This window comes from Mirounga leonina, unplaced genomic scaffold, assembly GCF_011800145.1.
Source record: "Mirounga leonina isolate KUSES-001 unplaced genomic scaffold, KU_Mleo_1.0 Mir_175, whole genome shotgun sequence".
Lineage (NCBI taxonomy): Eukaryota > Metazoa > Chordata > Mammalia > Carnivora > Phocidae > Mirounga > Mirounga leonina.
Genome location: NW_023270453.1, coordinates 36,017,111 through 36,042,340, shown reverse-complemented (window position 1 = coordinate 36,042,340; position 25,230 = coordinate 36,017,111). Strand labels below are relative to the sequence as shown.

The window sequence follows — 25,230 nt, the reverse complement described above, 5'->3', positions numbered from 1 at the left end:
TCTATCCAGAGCTGCTTTTGATAGAAAAGTTAATTGCACCATCTACCTTTTATCAATCTTCTGTAGTGGTTTAGGCAACATTCAATTCCAGACTTGAGGCCCTCAAATTAGGTAACAGTGGCTCTTTAAAAGTAGACACCTTTTCAAGGTTTTTCTAGTTAAAAAACAAAAAAACACGTGACAGATGTTACTTGTGTCCTGTTTCTCGATAAAGGTCGATCTGAAGGCCACTTGCGCAAAGACACTGCTACTCTTGTGAACAAGATTGGATTTTAATGCTCTGACAATTCCTACTTCTTCACTGTCTCAGTAATCTGGGTAGAGGCCAAAGCTGAAACCAATTTGTATATGTAAAAATAAAGCAAAGCAGGTGCTTCTGGACTTGGCTTCACAGCCCTAGTCAGGTCCTTGTTTGCAGAGGGAGCCTGAGGGCCAGTTCAGTCAGATGACCCATATCTGGTTGTTTGCTTCGCTTCTTGATGTATTCCAGAGTTTTCACCTAGGAGGAAAAAGAACAATCAGTATCCTTTCTGGTTCACCAGTGCACCAACAAATCAACCATATTGTGAGCTTATGCTTTCTTACAGCTAAAGTCTTTTGAAGGATAAAGGAGGAGAAGCAACCAACAAAGTCTTTAAAGTATGGGGCGCCTGTGTGGCTCAGTCAGTTAAGGGTCTGCCTTCGACTCAGGTCATGATCTCAGGGTCCTGGGATTGAGCTCCCCAGCCGGAGGCCTGCTTTTCCCTCTCCCTCCCCCCCTCTCTCAAATAAATAAAATCATTAAAATAAAAGAGAGTGAAGTCTTTAAGTACAACTTCTTAGATTATAATTTGCTTATTTTGGTGTGACCAGGAATAGCTCACATTTTTATAGATGTGTATTTTATTCAGAGGGAAAAAAAAAAAGGGGAGACGGGTTTGTTGAGGCCAGTTGTGCTCTGGCCGGTGGCTTTATGTGGTTCACCAGGACCCCCATGCCTTCCCAGTGCCTCACCATGGTCCTGGTATCTGCACAGCCATGTCTCTGTGCCAGGTGCCACAGGTTGACGGAGAGCTGGTTGAGTCTGTTGTTGCGCAGGTCTCCATGTGCCAAGATACTATTAAAGAAGGAAAGGCCCAGGGAGCTTTGGCGCTTCAGAGCCTGAAACAGAAGAGAGAGATTACCATCTGGCCGTGGGGCCCAGGCTGGAGCCAGTGTTGATGCCAGCTCTACCACGGATCTTCTGCAGGGCAAGCTGCTTAACCTCCCAAGTCCCGCCTTCAGCTGTAGGAGAGTAAGGTAGTGCCAGCTCCTCGGGTAAGTGAGGATTGAATGAGATGAAGCATATAAAGCCTTCATTCTGTGCCTCCCACATGGGCATTACTCATGAAATGGAAGCAGAAGCAAGTGATACTTTCATGAGACTCCACACACAGCAGGGTAAAGGAATGAAGTGATGGGCCTTCTTGCAAGTACAAACAAAAACTGAAAGGCTACAATAAAATGTCTTTCAGATGTATCCTAAGCCATCCAAAGTTATGGTCACTATTTAGGGCAGAAATAAAGACCAACTGACAGCTCCCCATAAACAGCCCAGGCCCAGCTTTCTTAAGAACTATTCTAACACCTAATCTTGCCTCTGATTAGAGGTACCTAAACAAGCAAAGTCTAGCCAAAATGTCAGGGTAGACCAAACCCGAATTCAACAACAGGCCTTGGAGAAAGGATACAAGTTCTGAAAGGTAAACAGAGGCATGTGGGAAGGCCAAGTGAACAGGTGGACCTAACCAGCCAGCCAGGTTCTATCACAGTCCATGCGGACCCTGGACAGCTACTGACCTGGGCCCTTGCTGGATGCCCTTGGCTCACAATGCAGAACATCAGTGAGTCCAGCGAAGCAGATGAGAAAGGAGCCCTTAAAGTGGGCCAGGTATTCTGCTCCGTGCTTTATACAGCTCATCCCATTTAATCTACACAGCACATCTTTGTGGGAAGCACATTTCTGACCAGCTAGGCACATGTAGGTAGGTACGTGTTTTGCACTGTCTCCCAAGGATCCCAACCCCTGGTTATTCAAGCACTATACTGGGTGCTAGGGTGAAGGGATTTTGTAGATGTAATTAGAGTTATGGACCTTAGAGAATCCTGGATTATCTGGGTGGGCCCAATCTAATCCCTTGAGCCCTAAAAGGCAGAGAAATTTCTGAGAGACCAGTAGCAGAAGAGGAGGCAGAAGGGGTGAGATCACAGAGATTTGAAGCACGAGGATGTGACCTACCGTTGATGGCTTTCAAATGGAAGAAGGGGGCCAAAAGCCAAGAAATGCAGACAACTTCTAGAAGCTGAGAACACCTCTAGCCAACAGCCAGCAAGGAAACAGACCTCAGTCCTACAACTGTATGGAACTCAAGTCTGCCAACATCCTAAAGAAACCAGTCCGTCAACACCCTGATTATCACTGCCAACTCACCAAACTGATATAATAAATGAATGTTTTAAGCTGTTGAGTTTGTGGCAGTTTTTTTTAAAGATTTTATTTATTTATTTGAGAGAGAGAATGAGATAGAGAGCATGAGAGGGGGGAGGGTCAGAGAGAGAGAGAGGCAGACTCCCCGCTGAGCAGGGAGCCCGACGTGGGACTCGATCCCGGGACTCCAGGATCATGACCTGAGCCGAAGGCAGTCGCTTAACCAACTGAGCCACCCAGGCGCCCTGTGGCAGTTTTTTTTAAGGCTGCAAGAGGAATCCAATCCACTCCCATTTTGCAGAGACACCCAAAGCTCAGAAAGCTCTGGGGAGCTTGCTCACGGACCACAGGTAGTAAGTACAAAGCAGGATTTGGGCTCCAGTGGTCTGACTCCAAAGCCTGTGCCCACACCCTCCCATGTTCCACTCCAGCTGATGGAATATACACATAGACCCAGTGTTAGCATCACATTAGGAATCCAAATTCTGAAGAGGCTAAGAGTTGCTTTTCTCAACTACTCAAGGTGGATAAAACCAACCGAGTAACCATCGATCTGTCCGTCCATCATTCCACAAAAATTCATGGGAGCCACTACTGAACCAACTTAATCCTTCCTGCCATCCTCTGCTATGTGAGAATCTACAATCTCTTGGTGGAGGAAAACAACTATGAAGGTGCAGCTTCAAGCACGGTTGGGCAAGGGTGGCTGAGCAGCAATGAAGAGACCTCCATTGCAAGGCCAGTTGAGCCTGCCTTGGCAACGGCCCGGACCTGTGACAGTCACAGAAGCAGCTGAGCTGACTGAACGTTACCATCAAGGAGTGGGGTCGTGCTGTGCACTGCCCAAGCCTGCGGGCCCTGGGAGAAAAGCGGCATGTACCGGGCACAGACTCATTAAGTGGCTGCCGACTGCCTGCTTGGGATCCTCTCTCTAATCAGACAGTGCAGTTCTTCTACCCCAACCAGGAACCTGGGCAGAGATCGCCATTCCGTGGGTTCCAGCCCAACCTGCTGCCTGCCTTTCGAACCAGCCCTCGTCTGATGGCTGGGAAAACAGGAGGGTGCATATCTACAGGACAAAGCTAAAACAAATTCTATTTCAAATACAACTAAAAGAGTCTCCCCTGAGAGAGGTCCTTTAACTACATTTCATTGAAGTGGGAGAGATTTTTTAAAAGACAAGGGAGACAACACCTAACAACTAGCTATTTCTCTATTCTGTATCTTCTCAGTAAGCATTTTACCTTAAAAAGCCCAATCCACATGTGTTTCAAATGCACAGCCCATTAAAAGTGCAATCATCAGAGACAGATCTGAGGGATGAGAAGTCATGCCAGCCAACATGCAAAGACCCCCAAAACAAGAACACATTATGAGAGAACCAAATCAGGGCCTTGAGGCCCCCCTCCTCTTCTCCAGAAGTTTTAAATAGAAAAGAGCTTCTTTTCATTATTTTCCTATGAGAATTGTCATTTCCAGGAAGCTCCGCGGGTCTGGCATGATTCCCAGCTTCACCACACCCAAACAAACAACTTCACGAAGCTCATGAGTAAACTGCCGAGCCCCTTCATGTAGGTTGAGAGAAAATTTTGGAAGCAGGGCTGCTCCCAGCTTCGGGATGACCTCCTCAGGCCTGGCATCGGCACTGGGGGTCTCCAAAAACAGGAAGCTTTGCTCTCCACCTGGTAGAGAAATCTGACCCGTTTCCTAGGTCCCAGGCTCCCAGGGCCCCTGCCGTGACATGCTTGCCTACGCTGAATTTCGAACTGCATTGTTAAAATGAAGGATGGTACGTTCCATTTCAGCTCGGTAAATGTGCATATATATATGGAAGGACATTTTCACTGAATGTCCCTGGTATTATGTGAGTTGAAATGTTCTTTAGAAGAATTCCAACTTTGCTATTTTTTCAGAATCCTGTTTCAGAGTCATTATTGCAATCAGTGCCCCCTCCCCCAAGAGAAAAAGAGACAAACATTAAATACAATCACAGCACTGTCCCCCCCACAACTGCAAAAATACGTTCCAAGACCCCCAGTAAACGCCTGAAACCACAGACAGTACTGAACCTTGTATGTACTGTTTTTTCCTATACATACATACCTCTGATAGTTTATAAATTAGGCACAGTAAGAAATTAACAAAATAGAACTATATACTATAATAAAAGTTATGTTAATCTGGTCTCTCAAAATACTGTCCTGTACTCACCCTTATGATGATGTAAAGGGATAAACTGCTCCATGAGATGAGGTGAATGACACGGTCATCATGACGTCATGTCAGGCTGCTACTGACCTGATTGGACGTCAGGAAGGGGGAGAATCTGCTTCTGGACAGTAGTTGGCCCCAGGTAACAAACTCCGTGGCAGCGGGGGGCCGGGGGGGGGATAGTGGGACACAACTACTACATATAGTTCTTGGCTTTATTTTTATTGTGAGCTTGGGGGTTGTGCTAGGCTATGGTCATTGATGCTGTAAGTGGCCACATCTGATTAAACCCAGCCTGTTGCATCAGGGTGAAGAAATGTATTTTCAAGCCATGTGGCAATTTTTTCTTGGGTGTAATCTGTTAAACACAGTACTGCTCTAAGAGGTCCCTGGGCTAGAAGTTGGAGCCAGAACCCATGGTTTTAAAAATCAGGAAAAGGTGCCTAAGAAGAATTTTTCATGGCAGAGGAGCTCAAGGTAAAGGACCCCATTTCTCCTGCAGGGTAGGAAGAGCTCTCCCCTGAAAACTACCAATACAAAGAGACAAAGAAGAGGTGGGTCTTTGGCCCTAAAAGTTGGCCCGTGTTTGAAAAAGGCCTTTCAGTTGGGAGAGAATTGCCTCTTCTGATACTCACTGGTTCGATAAACCAGTCTCCCTGAAGAAATTGGGGTTCTGATTCTGCCCCGTCCCCTGACAGGGAAGCGCCCTCCATGTGTTAACTTCCCCAGCCCTGCATCCAGAAGGGTCCCCAGGTTGGTGGGACACACCAACACATACTCCCTCCCTAGAGAGGGTGCTATGATGCACGTGGGACCTACTGCTAACCCTAAGGCTGGCCCTAGAACTTGGCAGGGGGCACTGGAGGATGGAGTCCAGAAAAAAATCCCACTCTCTCCAACACCTGCTTGAATATCCTGAGGATAATGGGAACCCAGAACACATATGTGCATCATACACGTGTACGTCCGTAGCTATGCAATATTCTTGTGATTTTCTGGTGGGGAAGGGGGTAAGGACAATGGTGGTATTTCATATAGCCCTGGAAATGAGTATGAATTAAAATTCAGTTTGATCTTATTTTGTCTTCAAAGGGTTTGATGGGGTGGGGATAAAGGAGCAAAACCTAGGAACGGGAGAATCCAGGGAAGGGAAGGAAGGAAGGCTGGGAAGCTACTGGGAAATAGGCAGTCCAAAATCTGCCTTAGCTTTGGGAAAGGGAATTGAGGGGCAGGGCGGCGGGAGAGTATGGGGCCTGCCAGGATGAAATTAGGAATGAGCATCAGGTGGTCTCTTGCCAGGTGGGAATAAAAAAAAAAACGAAATGCTCGGAGTTTCAAGCAGAAAGCTTGGAGTAGTGAAGAGCAAGACCTAGGGGAGTACATGGAGGTGGAAATAAATTCAGGCACCAGCTGACCCATGGAAAGAACGCAGAGAAAGGTCAGGCGCCAGCTTTGACTCCTAAGGCACTACCCCCCTCCACCCCCCTTCCCACAGGCCCTGACTACACAACAGCAATCAGCCTGAACACACTCCCAGAGATGAGCCTAGGTCTGAACAAGCCTGAGACAGGGCCTCTGGGAGCCATCTGTCACCCACATGTTAGGGCTGAAGCTGCAAAGGAAGCAGTGGTTGGCATAACCGGAGAAGAGCACAGGTAGATATGTAGACTGTCCTAAATGGAAATTAAATTTAACTATCATCTAACTATATGGAGACTAGGGAAAAACTGCTCTGAAAACAAAAGATGCAACACCTGACATATCCATGTAATTTGTGGTTAAGAACACGGGTTCTAGAAGACGGCCTCGACCACATTGCGTAGCTACCACTCTGGGACTGTCTCCCTGTCCGTACAGTGTAAAGCAACAGCTGTCCCACCTCACTGGTCTGTCGTGAGAATTCACTGAGATGATAAATGCAGAGTCCTCAACGCTACACTCATAACAGAGGTTGGAGAGGTTGCCTGGGTGGCTCGGTTGGTTAAGTGTCTGCCTCCGGCTCAGGTCATGATCCCGGGGTCCTGGGATCGAGCCCCGCATCGGGCTCCCTGCTCAATGGGGAGCCTGCTTCTCCCTCTGCCTCTCTGTCTCATGAATAAATAAAATCTTAAAAAAACAAACAAAAACAAAGGCTGGAGAAACAGAACCTCCACTGTGGTGGGACAGGAACTACATGCCACTTCTTACAAGGTAAAAAAGCGAAAGGCCTTGGTCGAGGAGGGCAACGCAGTGGTTCAAAGTTCAGCCTCGGGGATCAGGGTGACGACCCTGTTCTATCACCAGAGGAAACCCAGGGCTGTGGAGAAACCTCTCTAAGCCTCAGTTTCCTTTACTGTCCAATGAGAATAAACAGAGCACTTCCATCTCAGGCTGGTTGTGGGCATGAAAAAAACCTAAGATATGCAAAATACAGGCAATTTATTCAGCATGTACGGATGAAGCACCTGCTGTATGCGGGCCTCTGTTCAAGGTGGGGGGATGCTGTGGTGAGTGACACATGGGACAGAGACAGGGAGGTCTCCGAGACTCATGTCGCAAGGTCCCTGGGCTGACATTCTGGTAGGAGAGGCAAGCAACTGAAAAACACAGAGCATTTAGTACAGGAGCAAAAGCCCTGGACGGAGCGCTCAGTTATCAGTCTGCACAGAAACACATTACCCACATGACCGAGTTTCTTTTCCAGAACGGAACAATGTCCAACCCACCCTGGAAACTTGTGCATTCAGAGTGAGCAGGCAGAGGGCACCTACCTCATCCTTGGCCAAGGTTTTCAGGTGCTCCAGGATCTGAGCCATCACCGTCTCACACAGCTTGTTGTTTTCAGCCAGAAACTTGGAGTCTCCCCCATAAAGGCTGTCGTTGGAGTCAACTGATGGAACAGACCAGAGCAGTGAGCAAAGCGTGGTCTAGCCATACAAAGGAATATTATGCAATCATAAAAAGGAATGAATTTTTTTTTTTTTAAGATTTTATTTATTTATTTGACAGAGACACAGCAAGAGAGGGAGCACAAGCAGGGGAGTGGGAGAGGGAGAAGCAGGCTTCCCGTGGAGCAGGGAGCCCGAGGTGGGGCTCGATCCCAGGACCCTGAGATCATGACCTGAGCCGAGGGCAGATGGTTAATGAGTGAGCCACCCAGGTGCCCCAAAAAGGAATGAAATTCTGATACGTGTTGAAATGTGGATGAATCTTGAAAGCTTTATGTAAGTGAAATATGCCAGACACAAAAGGACAAATACTGCATGATTGCTCTTTCACAGGACACTGGAACAGGCAGATTTATAGAAGGACTCAGAGTGGAGGTCACCACAGGCGGGGGCAGGGGGGCGGGGGTATGGGAAGTCACTGTCTATTGGGTACAGTTTGTTGGAATGATTAAAAAGTCTTGGAAATGGGTAGTGGTGATGGCTGCTCAACACTCATCATACTTGATGAAGGTGAATTATGCACTTAAAAATAGTTAAAATGGTAAACTTTATTTTATCACTATGTGTAGGTTATGAATTTTTTAAAAATGTAAAAAAAAGCCTTAGTACAAAAAGTCTGTATCTTTGACTTGGGGAAGCCATTAAGGTATTTATTTTTAAGAAAATAATCCAACAGGGGCGCCTGGGTGGCTCAGCTGGTTAACTGTCCAATTCTTGGTTTTGGCTCAGATTGTGATCTCAGGGTTGAGACTAAGCCCTGCATCGGGCTCCATGCTCAGCAGGGGAGTCTGCCTGAGGATTTCTCTATGCCCCTCCCCTCACATGTACACTCTCTGTCAAATAAGTCTTTAAAAAAAAAAAATCAGAAAAATAAATGCTCTGTTACAGTATTAAATACTTGGAGGATAATAAAAGTACATGATCTATAGTTATTAATTACCACATAGTACACTATATTATTATACTATTAATAACACATAATTATAAGATACTTAATTTTTAAAAAGTGACAAAAGTATCCATAGTAGAGCCCAGATGTGTACATCTATATTTCCTAATTTATAGCTGCTTAAGAATCAATTTTTTTAATTAAAAAAATTAAATTTCATAATTTCCTGTCATCAGTCTTGAACCTTCCGGAGAATGGGACGGGAATAAGCACACAGTAATTAATTAAGTAATTTCAGCTATGCCTTCTGTGCATTTCTAGTTGCTATTTCTAGAATAACAACTATTCTTCCCGCTTTTTATTTTGAAAACTGGCAAGGCTGCCGAAAAGTCGGGAAAACGGTACACTGAATACATACCTGTGCTCTCCACGACACACACATACAGACACACAGACACATGACGGAGTTCTGTGGCTGAACCAGTTGTAAGCAGACTGCAGACACGTTGCCTAAGAACAAGAACAACTGCTCCCCAGCAGTCTCCTTGCTCCCCAGCCTCTCTGTGCAAAGGCGATCTCTAATCCACTTCTGAACTGCCTGTGTATGGAGCTGCGTCTCAACTGCTCTCCACCAGTCAGAGGAGGACAGCTATTCTCTTAAAAGAATGTAAAAGATTGGGATTCTGGTAAAGGAATGTGATTCAGCCATTCACCACCTGAGTTTGCAGGGCGGCAGGAAGGAATTTCTCACGTCTACCGCTGAGGACCGGAATAGTTCCTGGCATAAATTCTCAGGCTCACTCCGGGTTGGAATCTACTCTCTTTCTGATGAGCTCAGCACTGGAAAAGAGAGAAGGTCTAAGACCACCCATGGCCAACACACCCCAGGCTTCCTTCCCAGAGGGGCCAGGGGTGTGTTCGGAGCAGGCTGCTCACTTGCACATGCACACACACACACGCACTCTCTCTCTCTCTCTTTCTCTACACCTCCTGGATGAGGGCCTGTTCTGCACCAGGTTCCAGGCTAGGAGCTGGGGACCCAGTGGGGGCCAAGGCCGTCCCTGCCTCACAGACGCTCACAGACCGTAAGGAGATGCAGACCAGCAAAGAGGCAATCACAACAGCACGTACTGATTGTTAGAAGCGGGCAGTGCAAGGGGTTACGAGATCTTAAAATCTAGGCTTGGGATGGAACTCTGGAATTAGCAAGATCAGGCCAAGCTCTACAGATTAAATTCAGGAGACGAAGTGCTCAAGGGGGAACGGGGGCGGGATGAGTTTTCCATGCTAACACTTGGTGGTGACGGAGGGAGGAAAGGGGAAACTTGAGAATTAGAAGGAAGTTGGTCAGACCAGCGTGTGCAGTGGCCCCTGCGAGTCCAGGCGCAGCTCTTCCGAGGGAGATAAATGACATCCCTGGCAAGTGGCCACTAGGAATAGCCTGCAGTCCCTGCACCTGTCTGGCCCTGGGATCATGACCCCCAACGCCTCAAGGGCCTGGCAGGTGGCGTGGAGCAGCCAAGGGGCTACAATGGCTTCACGGAGCCATCCTGGGTTGTGGTCTTCCAGCCACATCGACGCTATCTGCATATGAAGTAAACACTCAGTAGGCCGGCATCCTCCCCTTCCCTGTCGAACACGCCCTCTCTCTCTCAGGCTCGGGTGAACGCGCTGGGGTTCTTGCTCCAGGTGATTTCACAATGCCATCTTCTTAATCGAGAAAGAAAGCCGCAGAGGCATCCTTTGGAAATGCAAAAAAGTTGTGACCCTAGTTCTTCAGAAGTTCTAACCTGTGTCAACACTACAAGGCTGCCTAGAATAAGAAAGGGATGGGAAGGCAAAGCCTCCTTCGGGCCCCCTGGGCCTCTCTCCTACCAGGACAATTGTCAGGTCACAATTACGCATCCACGGTAAACACAGCTGGGCCAAAAAAAAGGGAAAAAACCCACCCATCCTTCCGCTTTCTCCTCTAAAAGCTAGAAATGTAAAAGCCAGGCTCCTGCCTATCAAACCTCGCCACGCTCCCTTTGCTAGCACTCTGGCCCCCAGTCTGTCGTGGCTGTGGTAAGTTTAGAGGGTTAAATGAATCTGCTCCAGAAGAGGGAGGAGAGGGCTTGCCCCTCTCACAGGGCCTGAGCTTTGCAGACCCACTTCCACGTCAGTGCCTGGTCCTCAGAAGTCTCTCCATAGTTGCAAGCCCTCAATGTGCACTTGGCAAAAAAGGAAATAAAAATGCCAACAAATAAAGGAAAAGGTGCTCAATCTCATTAGTCATCAGAGAAATGCAAATTACACTCATCAGAAGAGCCAAAATGAAAAAGACTGACCACAGGGAGGGAACAGAGGGAACCCTCATTCATGCCTGGTGGGGGTGTCAATGGGTACAACCATTTTGGAAGACTGTGAGACAGTGTCTACCAAAGCTGAACATAAGCAAGTCCCATGAGCCGGCAACTCCACCTGTAGGCACAGAGCCAACAGAAATGTACACCAAGAACATGTCCAAGAATGTTCACGGCCAGAACCAGAACCACTGGAAACATGCAAATGTTCATCCGTCAGGGAATGAATGAATTCTGGTACGGTCACGCCACGGAATACGATACGGCAATGCAAAAGGAGGAACTCAGCTACGCACAACACGGACAGAGCTCACACACAGAATACTGAGTAAAAGAAGCCAGACACCAAAGTATGCATGCTAAATTTCATTCACATAAAAGTGAAAACTGTATAAACTAACGTGCGATGCTGTAAGTCGGGAGAGTGGTGAACCGTGGAGAGGAAAGGGGTGGTGCTCACTGGAAGGGGGGCACGATCTGGGTGGGGGTTACCTGGGTGTGTTCACTGTGTGATGAGTCACTGAGCTTTACAGCTGATGGCATGTATGTAGCATGTTATACTTTAATTAAAACACTGTTGTTTTGTAATTGAGGAGGGAGCGTGACGCATGCCCCACAGTTCTGGGCGTAAATTCCACTTCCGTCACTAACCGGCTACAGGACCTTGAGTCTCCCCTTGCTGGAATGGAAAGTGGGGACACCCATGCTTGTCGTACACTCTGCAGTGCTGTAAGGAGTACAGGAGGAAGATCCGCGGAGTCTGGTGTGCTACCCGGCATGCAGTAGGAGCTCAAGTCGTGGGAGCTGTCATCCTTGACATCAAGCAGCCTCCCTAAGTTACATCTTAACGATGAGCCCCCAAATCCCAGCTAGAGGAAGCCTCTGAGAGTCATAGGGGAAGGCCCTCCCGCGAATTTGCTTCCTGAAATTTCCAAGTGTATAGAGACAGTTGCTTAAACCCTCAAGTATGTCATTACTGGCCAAAGCACTTTTAACAATAGGGCCATGTTCTGGGAAACCAATCACTGGAACTGAGGGTCTGATAAGCAGGCAGATGCCTGGGCTCTGCAGGCAGAGGTCTGGAATTGGGACTGTCCTGTGTGTCCAGGATATGAGAAGTCCGCTTTCAAATTTCTAGCAGCAAATTCAAAATGGCTGGTAGCACATGGGGGAGCAAGGCCACCTCCTTCCTTCTGAGCATCTGAACTAGGGGTTCACGGAATCTCAGCATCACTTGAAGAACTGGGTAAAGTCCCACCTGAGACTGGGGTTAGGGGCAGGCCCCGGATGAAGCTCAGGCATGTATATATTTAACCACCTTTCTAGGTTATTCGTAGTGCACCAAAGAGAGCACAGATCCAAAAGAGTGCTTCTCTAAACTTGTCTGACTGTTGAAAGGATTTTGGATGTTTGTTCTAGACAAAATTCTCAGGCCCCTTCTTGAGGATCCTAATTAAGAAGGGATGGGATGGGGCTTAGGAACCTGCTCAGGGAATTCTTATTTGGGCACATTTAGCAAGGCCCTGGAGTAGAAGTTCCTGGTGGGTAAAAAACTAGATTAAGTAAAAGAAAACAAAAAAACGTCACTGGACTTTCATGAACTTCAAGCTCGGAGCAGTATGGGAAGAGGGCACCCCGCTACCTTTGTCTATGTGGTAGAGGTAGTTCTCCTGGCTCATGGCGGAGAGGAGGTGCAGGACGCAGGTGTAGATGCGGATTTTATCGTCACTGCTGTCCTCCCAGGTGTAGTCCTGGATCACGTTGAGAAGCTCTCGAACAAGAAACAGGACCCCATGTTCGGGATGATCCTAGTGAAAAGCCAAAACAGGAGAAATAATCCTAGATATGAGGCGGCGGGCGGAGGGGGGGGGGGGGCGGAAATCCCCAAAACCATGAAGACAGAAGCCCAGGTCCCTCCCGTTCACAGCTGTGGAGGACTTACAGTGCCAGCCACTTCCCGGAGGCAAGGCCACTCATGAGCCTGGTTCAGTAACACCGAGAAAACAGAGACTGTTGTTAACCCCACTGATGAGCATGCTCCACTCTGGGGAGACAAGCCCCAAGAGCCTCCTTGGATCCAAGGAATCAAGGAGGCCAAGTTACCTGTCAGCTTAATAGCCTGTTTTCCAAAATTACAGTCTTGTTCTCCCATGTGTGTAGCAGTAAAAAGCCCTGTTCCTTGGACTACAAAAGCAAGATTGCAGGTCTTGCAGCAGATGCAACAGCGGAAGCCACCTACTCTGGGTAACCCCCCCCCAAAAATGATCACTGTCACCACCAAAGGCACCAGCTTTATATATAGCATTGCTCTTTAGGGTGTTCAGTGACATTAACAGCTAAATTGAGGACGCTCTCTTGGGAAAGGAAAAACCCAAGAGACACTCAGAGTTTAGAATGGTGTTTCTCAGATGCTGAAATGAACCGAAAGAGGGTTCCGGACGGCACAAAGCTGGCAACTGGCTTCCCTTCCAACACGCTACCTGGGATTCTGGGGCTCTCCTCCTGAACACACCCCCCCAAGACCTCTACCGCCAGGGGTGAGTGCCCGGGCCCTGCCACCACTGCCTCGCTGACCTGGTAGCCACACCTTGATGGCTCCTGGGACCAGCTGGACCCCCCACAGTCCTGCCAGGCCACCGTGGCCTTGGTAGAAGAACAAGGCCATTGCCAAACCACAGCCCGGTGAGCATGAGGGTATTTTATAAATACCCCAAACTTGTTCTGCTCCTGCCTTCCAGTCTGCGGCCAGTCCCTGCCCCTGGCTGAAACGAGTTGGAGAGAAGGAAGCACGCCCGGGTGACACAGTCCCCAGGGGCCAGTCTCCCACACCGATCTCGATGGCAGGGCAGAGGAGCAGCCCGTGTGCCAAGGAGGTCTGGCCTCCCGGCCCTACTGTTCCCTCGGACTGAAATCTTCATCTGTAAGACCTGGCCAGACCCGCTCCTCGATGGTCTCTAGATCCCATCTTTCGTGCGGGCTCCTCATTGAGGCCTTCCCTGGTCATCCATCCAGAGCCTAACACACACCTTCCCCCAGTCTCCGTCACAAATCGTCCTTATTTTTTCAGAGCAGTTCTGAAGTGACTTATTTATTCCTTCTGGGAATATCTCTGACGGCATCTCTTGGTTTACGTTTTTCTTTCATCCTAGCCTCCGACCCCCGGGAGGACAGGTACTTCAGCTGTCGTAGTTGCCGATTCACAGCCAGGGCTGCCCAGGGAACACGATGTGATCGGTGCTCCGTCCCTGTCCCTGGCTCTGGGGCAGTGCCAGGCACACGGCAAGGACTCAGAAAATAGTGCCGAATGTATCACAGCCGGAACGCCTTCTTCGTGCCAGGCGCTCAGGTGGCTACGAAGACAAGTAATAGTCGCTAACGTTCATGGTCACCACGGTAGCTTTTCTGCGTTCCAGAAAGATACTGTTATGACCAGCCCCTAATTTCACAGATGGCAGATGAGCCCCGGAGAGGTCAGCGGGCCCCGTGTCACACGGCTGGCCCACGGAGGAACCCGGGCTCAAGCAGAGACTCCTACCGTGCCGCTCTCTGAGCTGATGGAGCCGGCTAACGGGGGGAAGCCACATCCGTACGCCAGCCACTGTGGACACCTGCACGGAGGATGACAAGTGCTGGGACCAGGACGGGTGGGAAATGACCCGCAGTACACTTTCAACCGGGAGGAGGAGGGTGGAGGGGTGGGAGAGGTTTGGTACAGCTGTTAACATCTACAGGAATCGTGCCTGGGTATCAGCAAGAGAGGATGCATGATGCCTCGAGGCTGAGCGCCTCAGACTACAGTGATCAAAATTGCTCTCGCTGTGGTCTGCCTTGCATCTAGAGTCGCGCTCAGCTGGCAACTCACTCACTACTGCCTCTCTCTGCGAACAGCTGTTTCTGACTGGGCTATTTTGTTCTGCTGTGTGGATGTTCAAAAATATTTTTTATTTAAGGACCTGCCTTGGGAAGAAACAACAATCTGAATGTTCCAGTAACAATTTCATCCCCGCTGTTGTAACTGCGGTGGGAGCCCATTCAGCACACCTCCACCGAGGGGGACAAGGGGTCATGGAGACAGAAAGGTTTGCAGTAAGCCATTTCCGTGAGCTTTTTGCTCATAACTGAAGAGACGAGACTACTTCCAACCTTCTGCACCAGGAAAAAGTTTTCCATAGGATATCCACGCTTCAGTGGTCGTAACTTTTTTTTTTTAATTGTACTTTGATGCTTCAGTGCCCGCAACCGAAGCAAGGCAAGTAAACACAGATTTAAAAGAAGAAGACGAGAAAGGGGCGCCTGGGTGGCTCAGTTAAGCGGCCCGCTCTTGATTTCGGCTCAGGTCATGATCTCTGGGTCCTGGGATGGAGCCCTGTGTCCTGCTCCGCACTCAGTGGGAAATCTGTTTCAGGATTTTCTCTTCCTCTGCCCCTCGCCCCCTCCCTAAAATAAATAAATAAATCTTTAAAAACAAAATTAGAAGAACAAAAGGTCCTGGATTCAGCTGGCAATGCAAGCAGAGCAAGGTGCCCCCCCCCCCCCCGCCGGCGTCTCTGCCGAGGCTGCCTCCCTGACAGAGCAAACCAGTGCCTATGAGGCAGCTCCCAATCAACCCTCTCTCTCTCTCAGCTGGACAGACAGGGGACCTGGCTTCCACTATTTGCAATATCCCTTTGGGTCCCTGGTTCTGGTCTGCGGGAATCCCTGTATTAAATGCCATTCCTTGGCAGAGGCAGGAATACCCTGGAAATGACTGACTTTCCAGGAGCGCGAAGATCAGAGGCGGCAAAGATGCCCTGAGCACAGACATCCTGGCTTTGACTCTGCTCTTGGCCGCTTACGAGCTGGTGACCCTGGGAAGTCACTTCACCTCTCTGTGCCAATAAGGAGAGCAACAGGCTTGTTTGTGGAGCATTTGTGAACTGCTGGCTGGCTCACTGGAAGGGGTATGTAAGTGTTGGTGATAAATAATAAAGTCCTTCAGAAAAGGAGCCAGAACATGGGGCAGGATGGGGCATGGCGCTTGGAGGAGCAGGGCAGGAAAGCGGGGGGAGTGAAGCGGGAAGGCAGGGGACAGAGCGGCACGGGGATGCGAGGCTGTCGGGAACCAGCTCACGGTCTGGGGAGCTACACGGTTCTGCAGGAGCCCACCCCTGCCTGTCTGACCAGCTCACGCCCCCAGCGTCCCTCAGCACCACCACAGACGACTCACCGAGGCTCTCTTCTGGTCCCTCCAATGTAGGGTGTGCCTTCCCACCGGAGGGCCTTTACCCATGCTGCCCCCTCTGCCCAGGATGCCCTCTCCTGTCCCCCCAAGGCCCTTCATTACTAGTCATCCTGTGGATCTCAGCTCTAGCAGCACATTCTTGGGAAACTTCCCGGACCCACTTCCCTTCAAATCTGGGTTCTCAGAAGTCCCTGTATTTTTTTGTGGGGCTTTATACAACTGTAGTTTTAAGTGTGTATTTATTTGCTTAGTGTCTCTCTTCCTGAGTGGAGGACGCACTTCTCTGGTTCACTCCTCAATTCCCAGATCAGCAAGTATTTACGGAATAGACGGGCTGAATGAAGCTCAGCACTCAGACCCCATGTCATGCTCATGGCTGGACCTCTTCACAAGGATAAGGAGTAGAAAAAGACAGTTCCCTGCTGTGTCCTAGGTGATCAGGGCCAGAAAACTGATGGTAGTAACATTTCCATTGCCTATAAAAGTCAACTGAATCAAAATTAGGCCTCTGAAGTGTTAACAATGAACCTATTCAATGAAGACTACGTGTCCTACCAAAATGTTAGGAGAAATGCATTAGCTCCGTCATATAGAGAAGTCTATCTGCAGCCCACCAAGAGGCTGACCGCGGTGAAGACCAAAGCAGAATGCTTCCAAATGCTTCCACGCCGTGCTGTTTGCCGGAGAGAGGGCTGGCCTGGGGGAATGTTTATTTCTGCATTTCTAAATATGAATAAAGTGAGCCAGGTAGTTTATTTAGTCTAAAATCACTTCAACTTTGTTCTCAACAAATAAAATGAATCAAGTCCTTTTAAAAGCCTTGTACACAGTTGGCAGGGATGTAAACTGATGCAGCCACTCTGGAGAACAGTATGGGGGTTCCTCAAACAATTAAAAATAGAGCTACCCTAAGATCCAGCAATGCCACCTCTGGGTATTTATCCAGAGAGTTGAAATCAGGACCTCAAAGAGATATTAGTACTCCCATGCTTAGTGCCGCGCTATTTGTCGTTGCTAAGGCTCAAGCTCGAGCAGGTAAGTGCACTGTAAACGTTTCAGGCTCAGATGGTGCAGCCAGGCTCCGGAGCAGCAAAGATCTGGGTTCAAATTCTGACTTGGCTGCTCACTAGCTGTGCAGCCTCAGGCAAGCTGCATGGGCTCCCCAGCTCCGGGGTGCCCTAAGTGGACAAGGCACAGTGACTCCTCCCTTGCAGGGCTTGGGGGGAGGAGTCCTAGACACTGAATGATGAGGAAGGACTTCCCGGCACAGGGCAATGGATGAGCAGTCGCACTGGGGCTATTCTTCATCTCATTATCTTTACTAAACCCCAGCAAAAGCATGCACACTGATACCGGGAACAAGAAAATCTGCTGAGACCAGGGGGACATTCCCGTGGATGCCTAAGGGGCCAGTAGGCAACAGAAATGGGTTCAGTGGGTCCGGAGGTGCCCACGGGAACTGCAGAAAGGGCACATGCCCCCCCCCCCCCCGCCCCTCAAAATGGGGCAGCTGCTCCCAAGCTGTGGCCAATTGGCCAGGTCGGAGAATGTGGGCCCCACATGGCGGGATCGGATTTTTCAAGAGGAGCCGAAAATCCAGGTTTTTCTGTGATCCAACAATTTTTAAATGCGGGTAATTCATTCCAAATGTTTTCCATCATTATGTGGCCAAAAAAGCCTGTTTACAGGCTGGATTCCACCCACTGGTTATCAGTGCGCAGCCCCAGGGTCTTCTGGGTCCCAAAGCACTTTCAGATCTGTTGTTTCATTCGGCCTTACGGCAGCCCTGCCAGGTGGGCATTCTGATGACATTTTAGAAAGGTGACAATTGAGGCTCCGAAGAGTTAGAAAACTTTCCCAAAGCCACAGTGCTGCTGAATCACTGGGTCAGACTGCACTCAAGTTTCTGACTCCAAGCACAAGGCTTTTGTCAAGGCTCCAGTGATTTTTGAATTGAAGAAAACCCCACGTGCAGAAGGAAAATGTATCCCAATTAACCAGTGAACAATGACATTAATCAGCTGGCTCCTTAGAAACTGATTCTTTTTGGTTCCCTCACTTGACAACTAGACTATCCAAAAAAGAGAAACTGATGATACAAAGGACTAAGAAAGTGATCTGAGAACACTGAAGTCAAGCATCCAGCTCCTGGCCACACCATCCTCCCTCTGGAGAACTTGGGATCTCAACTGGGACACTTGGAAACTGCATCATTTTTTGTCTCCTCAGCTCCTCCAAGAGACCATTCGAATGCCAAACAATTCACCCACACAAAATGCACACTTCAGTGATAGTATATTCACAGAGATGTGCAACTGTCACCACAATCAATATTAGAACATTTGTGTCACCCCAGAAAGGAACCTTTACTCATGAGAGCAGAGTTACTTCCTGTCAAAGTGTGGTCCTAGGACCGTCCACCCCTGACTTACTCAGGAGGCTTTCAAAAATGCTGACTCAGGGGCCAATCCCAAACTCATGAGTGAGCCTCTCTGGAAGAAGGGTCCCAAGAATCTGTATTTTAACAAGGAGTCCTGATTCCCACAGACATTTGGCTCTACCAGGAGCCAATCTTGTTTTGTGCCTGGCCCTGTCACAGCCTGGTGAAGGCTATGGGCTCCTCAGAACACGATTTTTAATGCAGAAAATAAAATACATAAGACTACAAAGAAAAACCAATTATGCTAAAATATACTTGTCAAAGTATTTTTTCAATGTATTTGTCATATCGTGTTCTATTACTTCCTGGTGAATACATTTAATTAGCCATCTTCGGAAATATGTCACACCTAAAATGTGTTAAGAACATACGGCTGATTTCTTTGGTGACAAAGTCCAGCTATGTCACTATTACCGTGGCCCACTGCCTATAACTCACAGTGAAGCAAAGGGCTAAGTTTATTCACTGAGATTTGTAAAAATTAAGATTTTTTTTTCTCATCTAAATTCATGGTTGCCCTTGCTGGGAGTAGGGAGACCCCAAGTTAAGAACCCCTGCTAGATACTGAGGGTCCTGGCGCTTGGTCTGGAGAGTGGCCTTGATTCCTGCTAGCTCAAGCCTGACTGCTTGTCAGTATGTCCCACAAGAAATCCCAGCACGCTTCCAACAATGTCTCCTTTGACCTCAGCCACCTTGTTTTGGTTTCTAGTAGTTGCCACTGAAAGAATATCACCGTCACCTTTTACAGGGCTGAGTATGTGCCAACTGTTCTTATCACGTATGTATATTCACTCCCTTAACCCTCCCAACAATCCAGAGATAGAGACACTATTATTATTTCCATTTTATAGATGAGAAGACTGCAGCCCAGTCATGTGACATGATTGCCCGAGCCTGCAGAGCTGGAAGGAGGGGGAGCCAAGGTTCCACCCTAGACATCTCTGTCCCAAGACCTGAGCCCTTACCCAGTAAGTGGCACCCCCTTGACCGTATGGAGAACCTCAACTAAGACACCCAGGACACAAAATGAATGGAAAATACATTGAGTAATTTAGGGGCACCTGGTTGGCTTGGTCAACAGAGCATGTGGGATCTTGGGATCATGGGTTCGAGCCCTGTGTTGGGGGAAGAGATTACTTAATAAATAATAGTTAAAAAAAAAAGAAAGAAAAGAAGATACACTGAGTAATTTAAACATCTGACTAGAAAACCAACACACAGATACAGATAGGACGTCCCTGCACTTTTAGGGCTAAGAATGTATATAAAGCAGATCAAAGAAGGACATCACCTATAGCTCTTCTGGCAAAACGTACCGGAACTATTAATAAAGTAGAAAAGAAATTGCAGAGGAATTCCAGAAGGAATGATTCCGACGGTCGCATCTTTCCATCGATATTAATCATCTTTGGAACTTCTGGAATGAGGCTTATAGCGGCTTTGAAAAAGGCATCAGCTGCAAGACAGAAAAAAAGTCTGTGTATGAGAACTCCGAAAAATTCAGGTTCTGCTTTGTTCTTCATTGGGCCTGCAGGCCCGTCCTGAGAGTTCTGTGGAAGTCAGGCCACATTGAGGGCCCCATAAAGCGGGCAGGTCCTACAAGAGGGTTTCTGCAACCTTAACCAACTGGTGGAACATTCAGTTGAGAGGGCACTGCTGTTACCTTCCATCTCCCCCTCTCTCCCTCCTTCCTTCACTGAGCAACTCAGCTCAAAGAACCGCAAATTGGCTTTAAGAATTAAGTGAAATAGGCAAGTGGCAAATTTTTACAGAAAGCCAAGAAATCACAGCTGTGGGGACCGAGGGCTCAACCTGGACTGGTTCCCGGAACCCTCCAGTGCCCCGCATGTGGAAGCACAGTCACCGGGTCCACTTCACAGACGGGAACCAAGGTGTGGAAGGACGAGTGGTCCTGCGTCAGGGTCCTGGGTACACTGAGGCAGAGTGGGGCACAAACTCTGGTCTGTCTGCATCTACCCTAGCGCACCCTGGATTTGTTAAAGAAATAACTGAGACATCTGAAGGAATCCACACGTGCACACACATGCCTGCATGTGCGCACACATATGCACACACGCACATACGTGCACACACGCACATACATGAACACGCGTGCATACAGACATGCACACACAGAGATACATGCACGCACGCACGCATACACAGCTTTAGAGACTTCTGACTAGGTGATCGTTCCAGAGAATCGCTTGGGAAATGAAGATATTTTTAAAACTATTTAGTATTCTGTAAAACAAGAAGACCTCAAAGGGTGAGAGAAAGCAAGGCAAGGGGAGAGGAAGAGGAAGAGGAAGAGGGGGATGGAAAGAGGAAGAGCTGGGTGGGAGGCAGCAATGGGAGAACAGAGACAGGAAGGAATGGATGGGGAGAGGAGGAAGGACTGGAGGTGGGGGCTGAGAGGGAGACAGAGTTCTTTCTAGAACTGCCAAAGCATTCACCACGAGAAAAAGCCTCAAGGTCAAAACAGACAAAACACTGACCTGACAAGTGAAATCTTAAACTACCCAAGAAGATCAAACGTTTGCATGGTCCAAATAAGTACACTTCCACTCCGGAACGACTCCCAGTGATGCGGAGAGGACACGGCACTGGCACACGGCATCCTGAACCCCCGCCGAAACCCCACCCAGCACCCCAGAGGGGCACATGCAACAACAAAGGCCTGCACTTAATGAGAAGAGTGTGCAGCTGCAGCTGGGGGGGGGGGGGGTTGCCTTCTCTTCCTTCTTCAAAGCAAGAAAAAAAAGACAACAAAAACCACGTTAAGGAAAGGCAGCTCTCAGAGCTTTCCAGAAACTCCCTTCCCAGGCTGTCTCTCCCAAAGTGAACTCACAACCCTACCACATTCCCCAAGCGGTGAACAGGCACCGCGAGCACACAGAGAAAAGGAGGCGAGAGTCGACATCAGTGTGAGACCAACGTGATCACACAACTTAACACCTACTTTCTGAGAGCCTGTTGTGTCCTTTGGTCTGGGGGGGGTGGGGGGTGGGGGACACAAAGCAGCTAATGTCAATCTTGTCGGACAGAAAGAGACTAGATACAGGGCCTCTGGGAAAAGATACCTGATGCGGACTCTGGTAGACAGAGGAGGGGGCTGCAGGGTCTCCTGTCTCAGGCTACAGACAGTAGTAAAAGGCAGCGTTGGAAGGAACCATGGAGACTCCCAGGCCCTGTCGTAGTCTGTATTCTCAGTCCTCGGCAGTCCTGTGGGGAAGGCACAATGGTTTCCATGCCCACATAAGGAAATAGGCTCAGAAAGTGAGTGGCCAAGTTAAAGTAGCCCAGGGAGGGTCAAGGCCATCGCCCGCTCTAAGCAATGCAATCAAATCTGCACTAAAAAAAAAATCAACCTGCAACTCCTAGATCTGATAAGGGGTTTATATCTAGAATATATGAAGACATTCTCCAGCAAGAGCAAAACAGGTAACCTGATCAACAACGGGCAAAGGACCTGAATAGACATTTCTCCGAAGAAAACACACAAATGGTCAACAAGCCCATGAATGGATGCCCAACGTCAATAATCATTAGAAACATGCAAATCAAATCCACAGTGAGATTTCATCCCTGGGAGGTAACATCAGGATGGGCACCACTGAAAATCAGTGACTAGCAGGCGTTGGCAAAGATGTTGAGAAACTGGAAAGCTGGTGCACCGCGGGTGGGGACGTGAAACCGCTCAGCAGATGTAGGAACTGGTTTGGTGGCCGCTCAGAAAGTGACACACGGACCTACCACCTGACCCCGCAGCTCCACTTCCAGGAGTACCTTCCAAAGAAATTAAGGCAGGGACTCAAACAGGTACGTGTGCAAGAGTGTGTGTGGAAGCACAGGTCACAAGAGCCAAACGGCGACAACAACCCGGGCGTCCGCCAGTAGAGGAACAGATAAGCAAAATGCGAAACATCCACACCATGGGATAGCCTGAGAAGGAAGGAAATTCTAACACGTGCCCCAACATGCACGCACCCTGAAAACACCATGCTAAGAAAATAGATCAGACAAGAGGACAAATGCACAGGATTTCGCTTTCATGAGGCAGAGGAGTCGAATTCGTAGAGCAGAGAGCTGACGGGGAGCGGGGAATAGTTACTGTTTTCAGGGCTGTGCTTTTCATTCAGTCTGGGATGAGGAAAATGTTCTGGAAATGGACAGGGGTGAGGGGGTTGCACGGCATTGTGAATGCACCTAAAGCCAGTGAACTGCACACTGAAAAATGTTTACAGTGATACATTGCATGTCACTGATACGTAACCACACTACACGATAAAGAAACAGAGCTGAATTCACCACTGACATTACCCCCCTTTAAGCTCAGGCAGGCCTGGGCCCCACCAGGTCTGGCTGTCTTCCTTCTGCGGGAAAAGCTCTCTGTCCCCATGGCTCTATAGGAATTGCTTTCTGGTGAAAACATTAAGTCCATAATGGACAAGGTGAAGAGCCTCTCTCAGCGGAATCCAAAACTCTGCTCAGAACAACGTGAAAGACCATTTATTTATTCTATTTATGTGTTTGTTACCAAGTGGCCCCAAGAAAAGTGCCTATTATTATGCTTCATTAAAGAGGGAGCAGCTTTGTGCCCGGCTCTCTGTTCCTCACAAATGCCCCACTCAGTTCCCATTCCAAAGGAGAGAGCTAAAATAAACAGTTATTTAGGGGTTGGGGCAGGCAATGTTCCAGTGTTCCAAAGCAGATTTTTATTTCTATCCTCAGAAGACTTACTCCACATATAAAATCTTATCTAGGATACTTCTCAATTTTGACTTCGTAATTAGGGCTCAAATCCTACTGTATATGAAAACAGTTTTTCCTCATGGAGTTTGGAATAATCTCATCAATACCAGAGAACACTTTTGTGGCTATTAAAGAGAGAGAGAGAGCACACACATCTCCAGCAGACACCCCGCTGAGTGCAGATCTCAGGATCCGAGCCAAAATCAAGAGTCAGATCCTTAACCAACTGAGCCACCCGGGCACCCCTTGTTTTGTTTTAAAGACCTACAGAAAAAGGAGAAATCAGATTGCCATCCACAAAGACTATTATTCCTGTTTCACAGGGGGAAGGAAAAAGCAGGTATATGTACCAGCTTCCCTATGCTGTATCTTTTTCTACCTGAATCTTCTGAGGTTTCATGGAACAACGAGGCTTCTTTTTCACAACCCACTTAAAAAAGAAAAGAAAACCAAAAATACCACTGAGGCCCAGCTGGCCCCACCCTAGAGATCGTTCTGACGTGTCCTTCAGTGCTGCCGGCTACTGGCCGAGGGCAGACACAGCCAGCATCCCTGCTCCCAGGAAGAGAGACCAAGCTCCTCTCAGAGCCAGTTTTCCAAAACTGCTTTATCACAAGAATCATCAGAAGGCTTGCCAAAAAAAAACAGGTTCCCAGGCTCAATATCGCCGATGGGAATGTATCACGGTAGAGCCGCTTTGCAGGACCCGGCAGCTCCTCTGAACGTACGTACAGGCTCCGATATGGGTGAACCTTGAAATCGTGATGCTAACTGAAAGGAGTCGATCATAAAAGATCTGTATTGTAAGACTGCATTTTTACACGAAATAGTAAGAATAGGCAGATCCAGAGAAACAAAAAGTAGATGGGTACCTGCCTGGAGCTTGGGAGAGGGGAACAGGGACTGACTACTTAATGGATCAGGGACTGCCTTTCGGGGTGATGAAAATGTTCTGGAATTAGTGACGACAGTTGCGCAACTCTGTGAATGCCCTAAAGCCCACTGAATTGTACGCTTAGGAGAAGGATGGATTTTATGATACATGAATCAATCAGATCTCACTAAGCTGTCATTGAAAAAATATCTATGAATTCCCAGGTGCCACCTTAAATGTACGAACCACGCTATCCAAATAGAAGCTTGGAAATCTAACTTAAAAAAAAAAAAAGGTTTGAATAGGTACTAGAGCTACAGGAGTCAAAATTCCAAAGGCAACACTCCTTCTCACTCCCATCCCCTGCCATCCAGCTACCCTTCCCTGAGGCAAAGCATATTATCTGCTGCTGCTTGACACCATTCCACAACTCCCTTCACCCCCACCTCACACTTAACAATAGGTCTTCAAGATGATTCCATCACTGGGGCACCTGGCTCAGTCTGTTAAGCATCCGACTCTTGATTTCCACTCAGGCCATGATCTCAGGGTCGTGGGATCAAGCCCCAACATCACCTCTGTGCTCAATGCAGAGTCTGTTTGTCCCTCTCCCTCTGCTCCTCCTCTCTCTCTCACAAAATCTTAAAAAAAAAAAAGATCATTCCATCATTGCGCATAAAGTACACCATCTTTTTCTCATAGCTACTAAGTGAAATCTGGTCCATTTGCTTTTTCTTCTCTTTGTGTGTGTGTGGGGGGGCACAAAATACGTATCACATAAAATTTACCACCTTCATCACTTAGTCCATTTGTTTCTTTAAACAAGCTTCTCTAGTGAGTTTTGGAATTCAAGAGGTTTGCAAGAAACTGTTCTAAATTATTCGGATAAATGCAGAATATGACTTCCCCATCGGGACTGGTGCACCCTGAAAGGTTTCACCTGGAGACACTCGGCCAGAAGCACATACAAGTAGTCAGCAGCAAGGAAGCTCAGTCAGAGCTCAGCCTTGTCACTTCATAGATACAGTAAGGGCCAGGGAAGCTTGCAAAAACAATTATCACAGGATTTTTGATAATTTTCTGAGATTTCATGCTCTCCTGCTTCCCAGTCTGGGCAGTTTCAAA

At 48.2% G+C, this 25,230-nt stretch overlaps 1 protein-coding gene across 4 annotated transcripts in view; it reads right to left on the bottom strand.

Annotated features, from left to right (window-relative positions):
• Positions 1-251: 251 nt before the first annotated feature.
• VPS35L (VPS35 endosomal protein sorting factor like) overlaps positions 252-25,230 on the bottom strand; it is a 113,185-nt gene continuing 88,206 nt past the window's right edge. For 3 of the 4 annotated variants that reach the window (XM_035022378.1, XM_035022379.1, XM_035022381.1), the window contains 5 exons: positions 19,793-19,932; positions 12,458-12,623; positions 7,408-7,526; positions 994-1,140; positions 252-499 (listed from right to left, as the gene is read on the bottom strand). In XM_035022378.1, coding sequence (XP_034878269.1) covers positions 401-499; positions 994-1,140; positions 7,408-7,526; positions 12,458-12,623; positions 19,793-19,932 — 671 coding nt within the window. In that variant the 3' untranslated portion in view covers positions 252-400. The remainder of the gene's footprint in view (positions 500-993; positions 1,141-7,407; positions 7,527-12,457; positions 12,624-19,792; positions 19,933-25,230) is intronic. The other variant, XR_004682333.1, reaches the window with a different exon arrangement.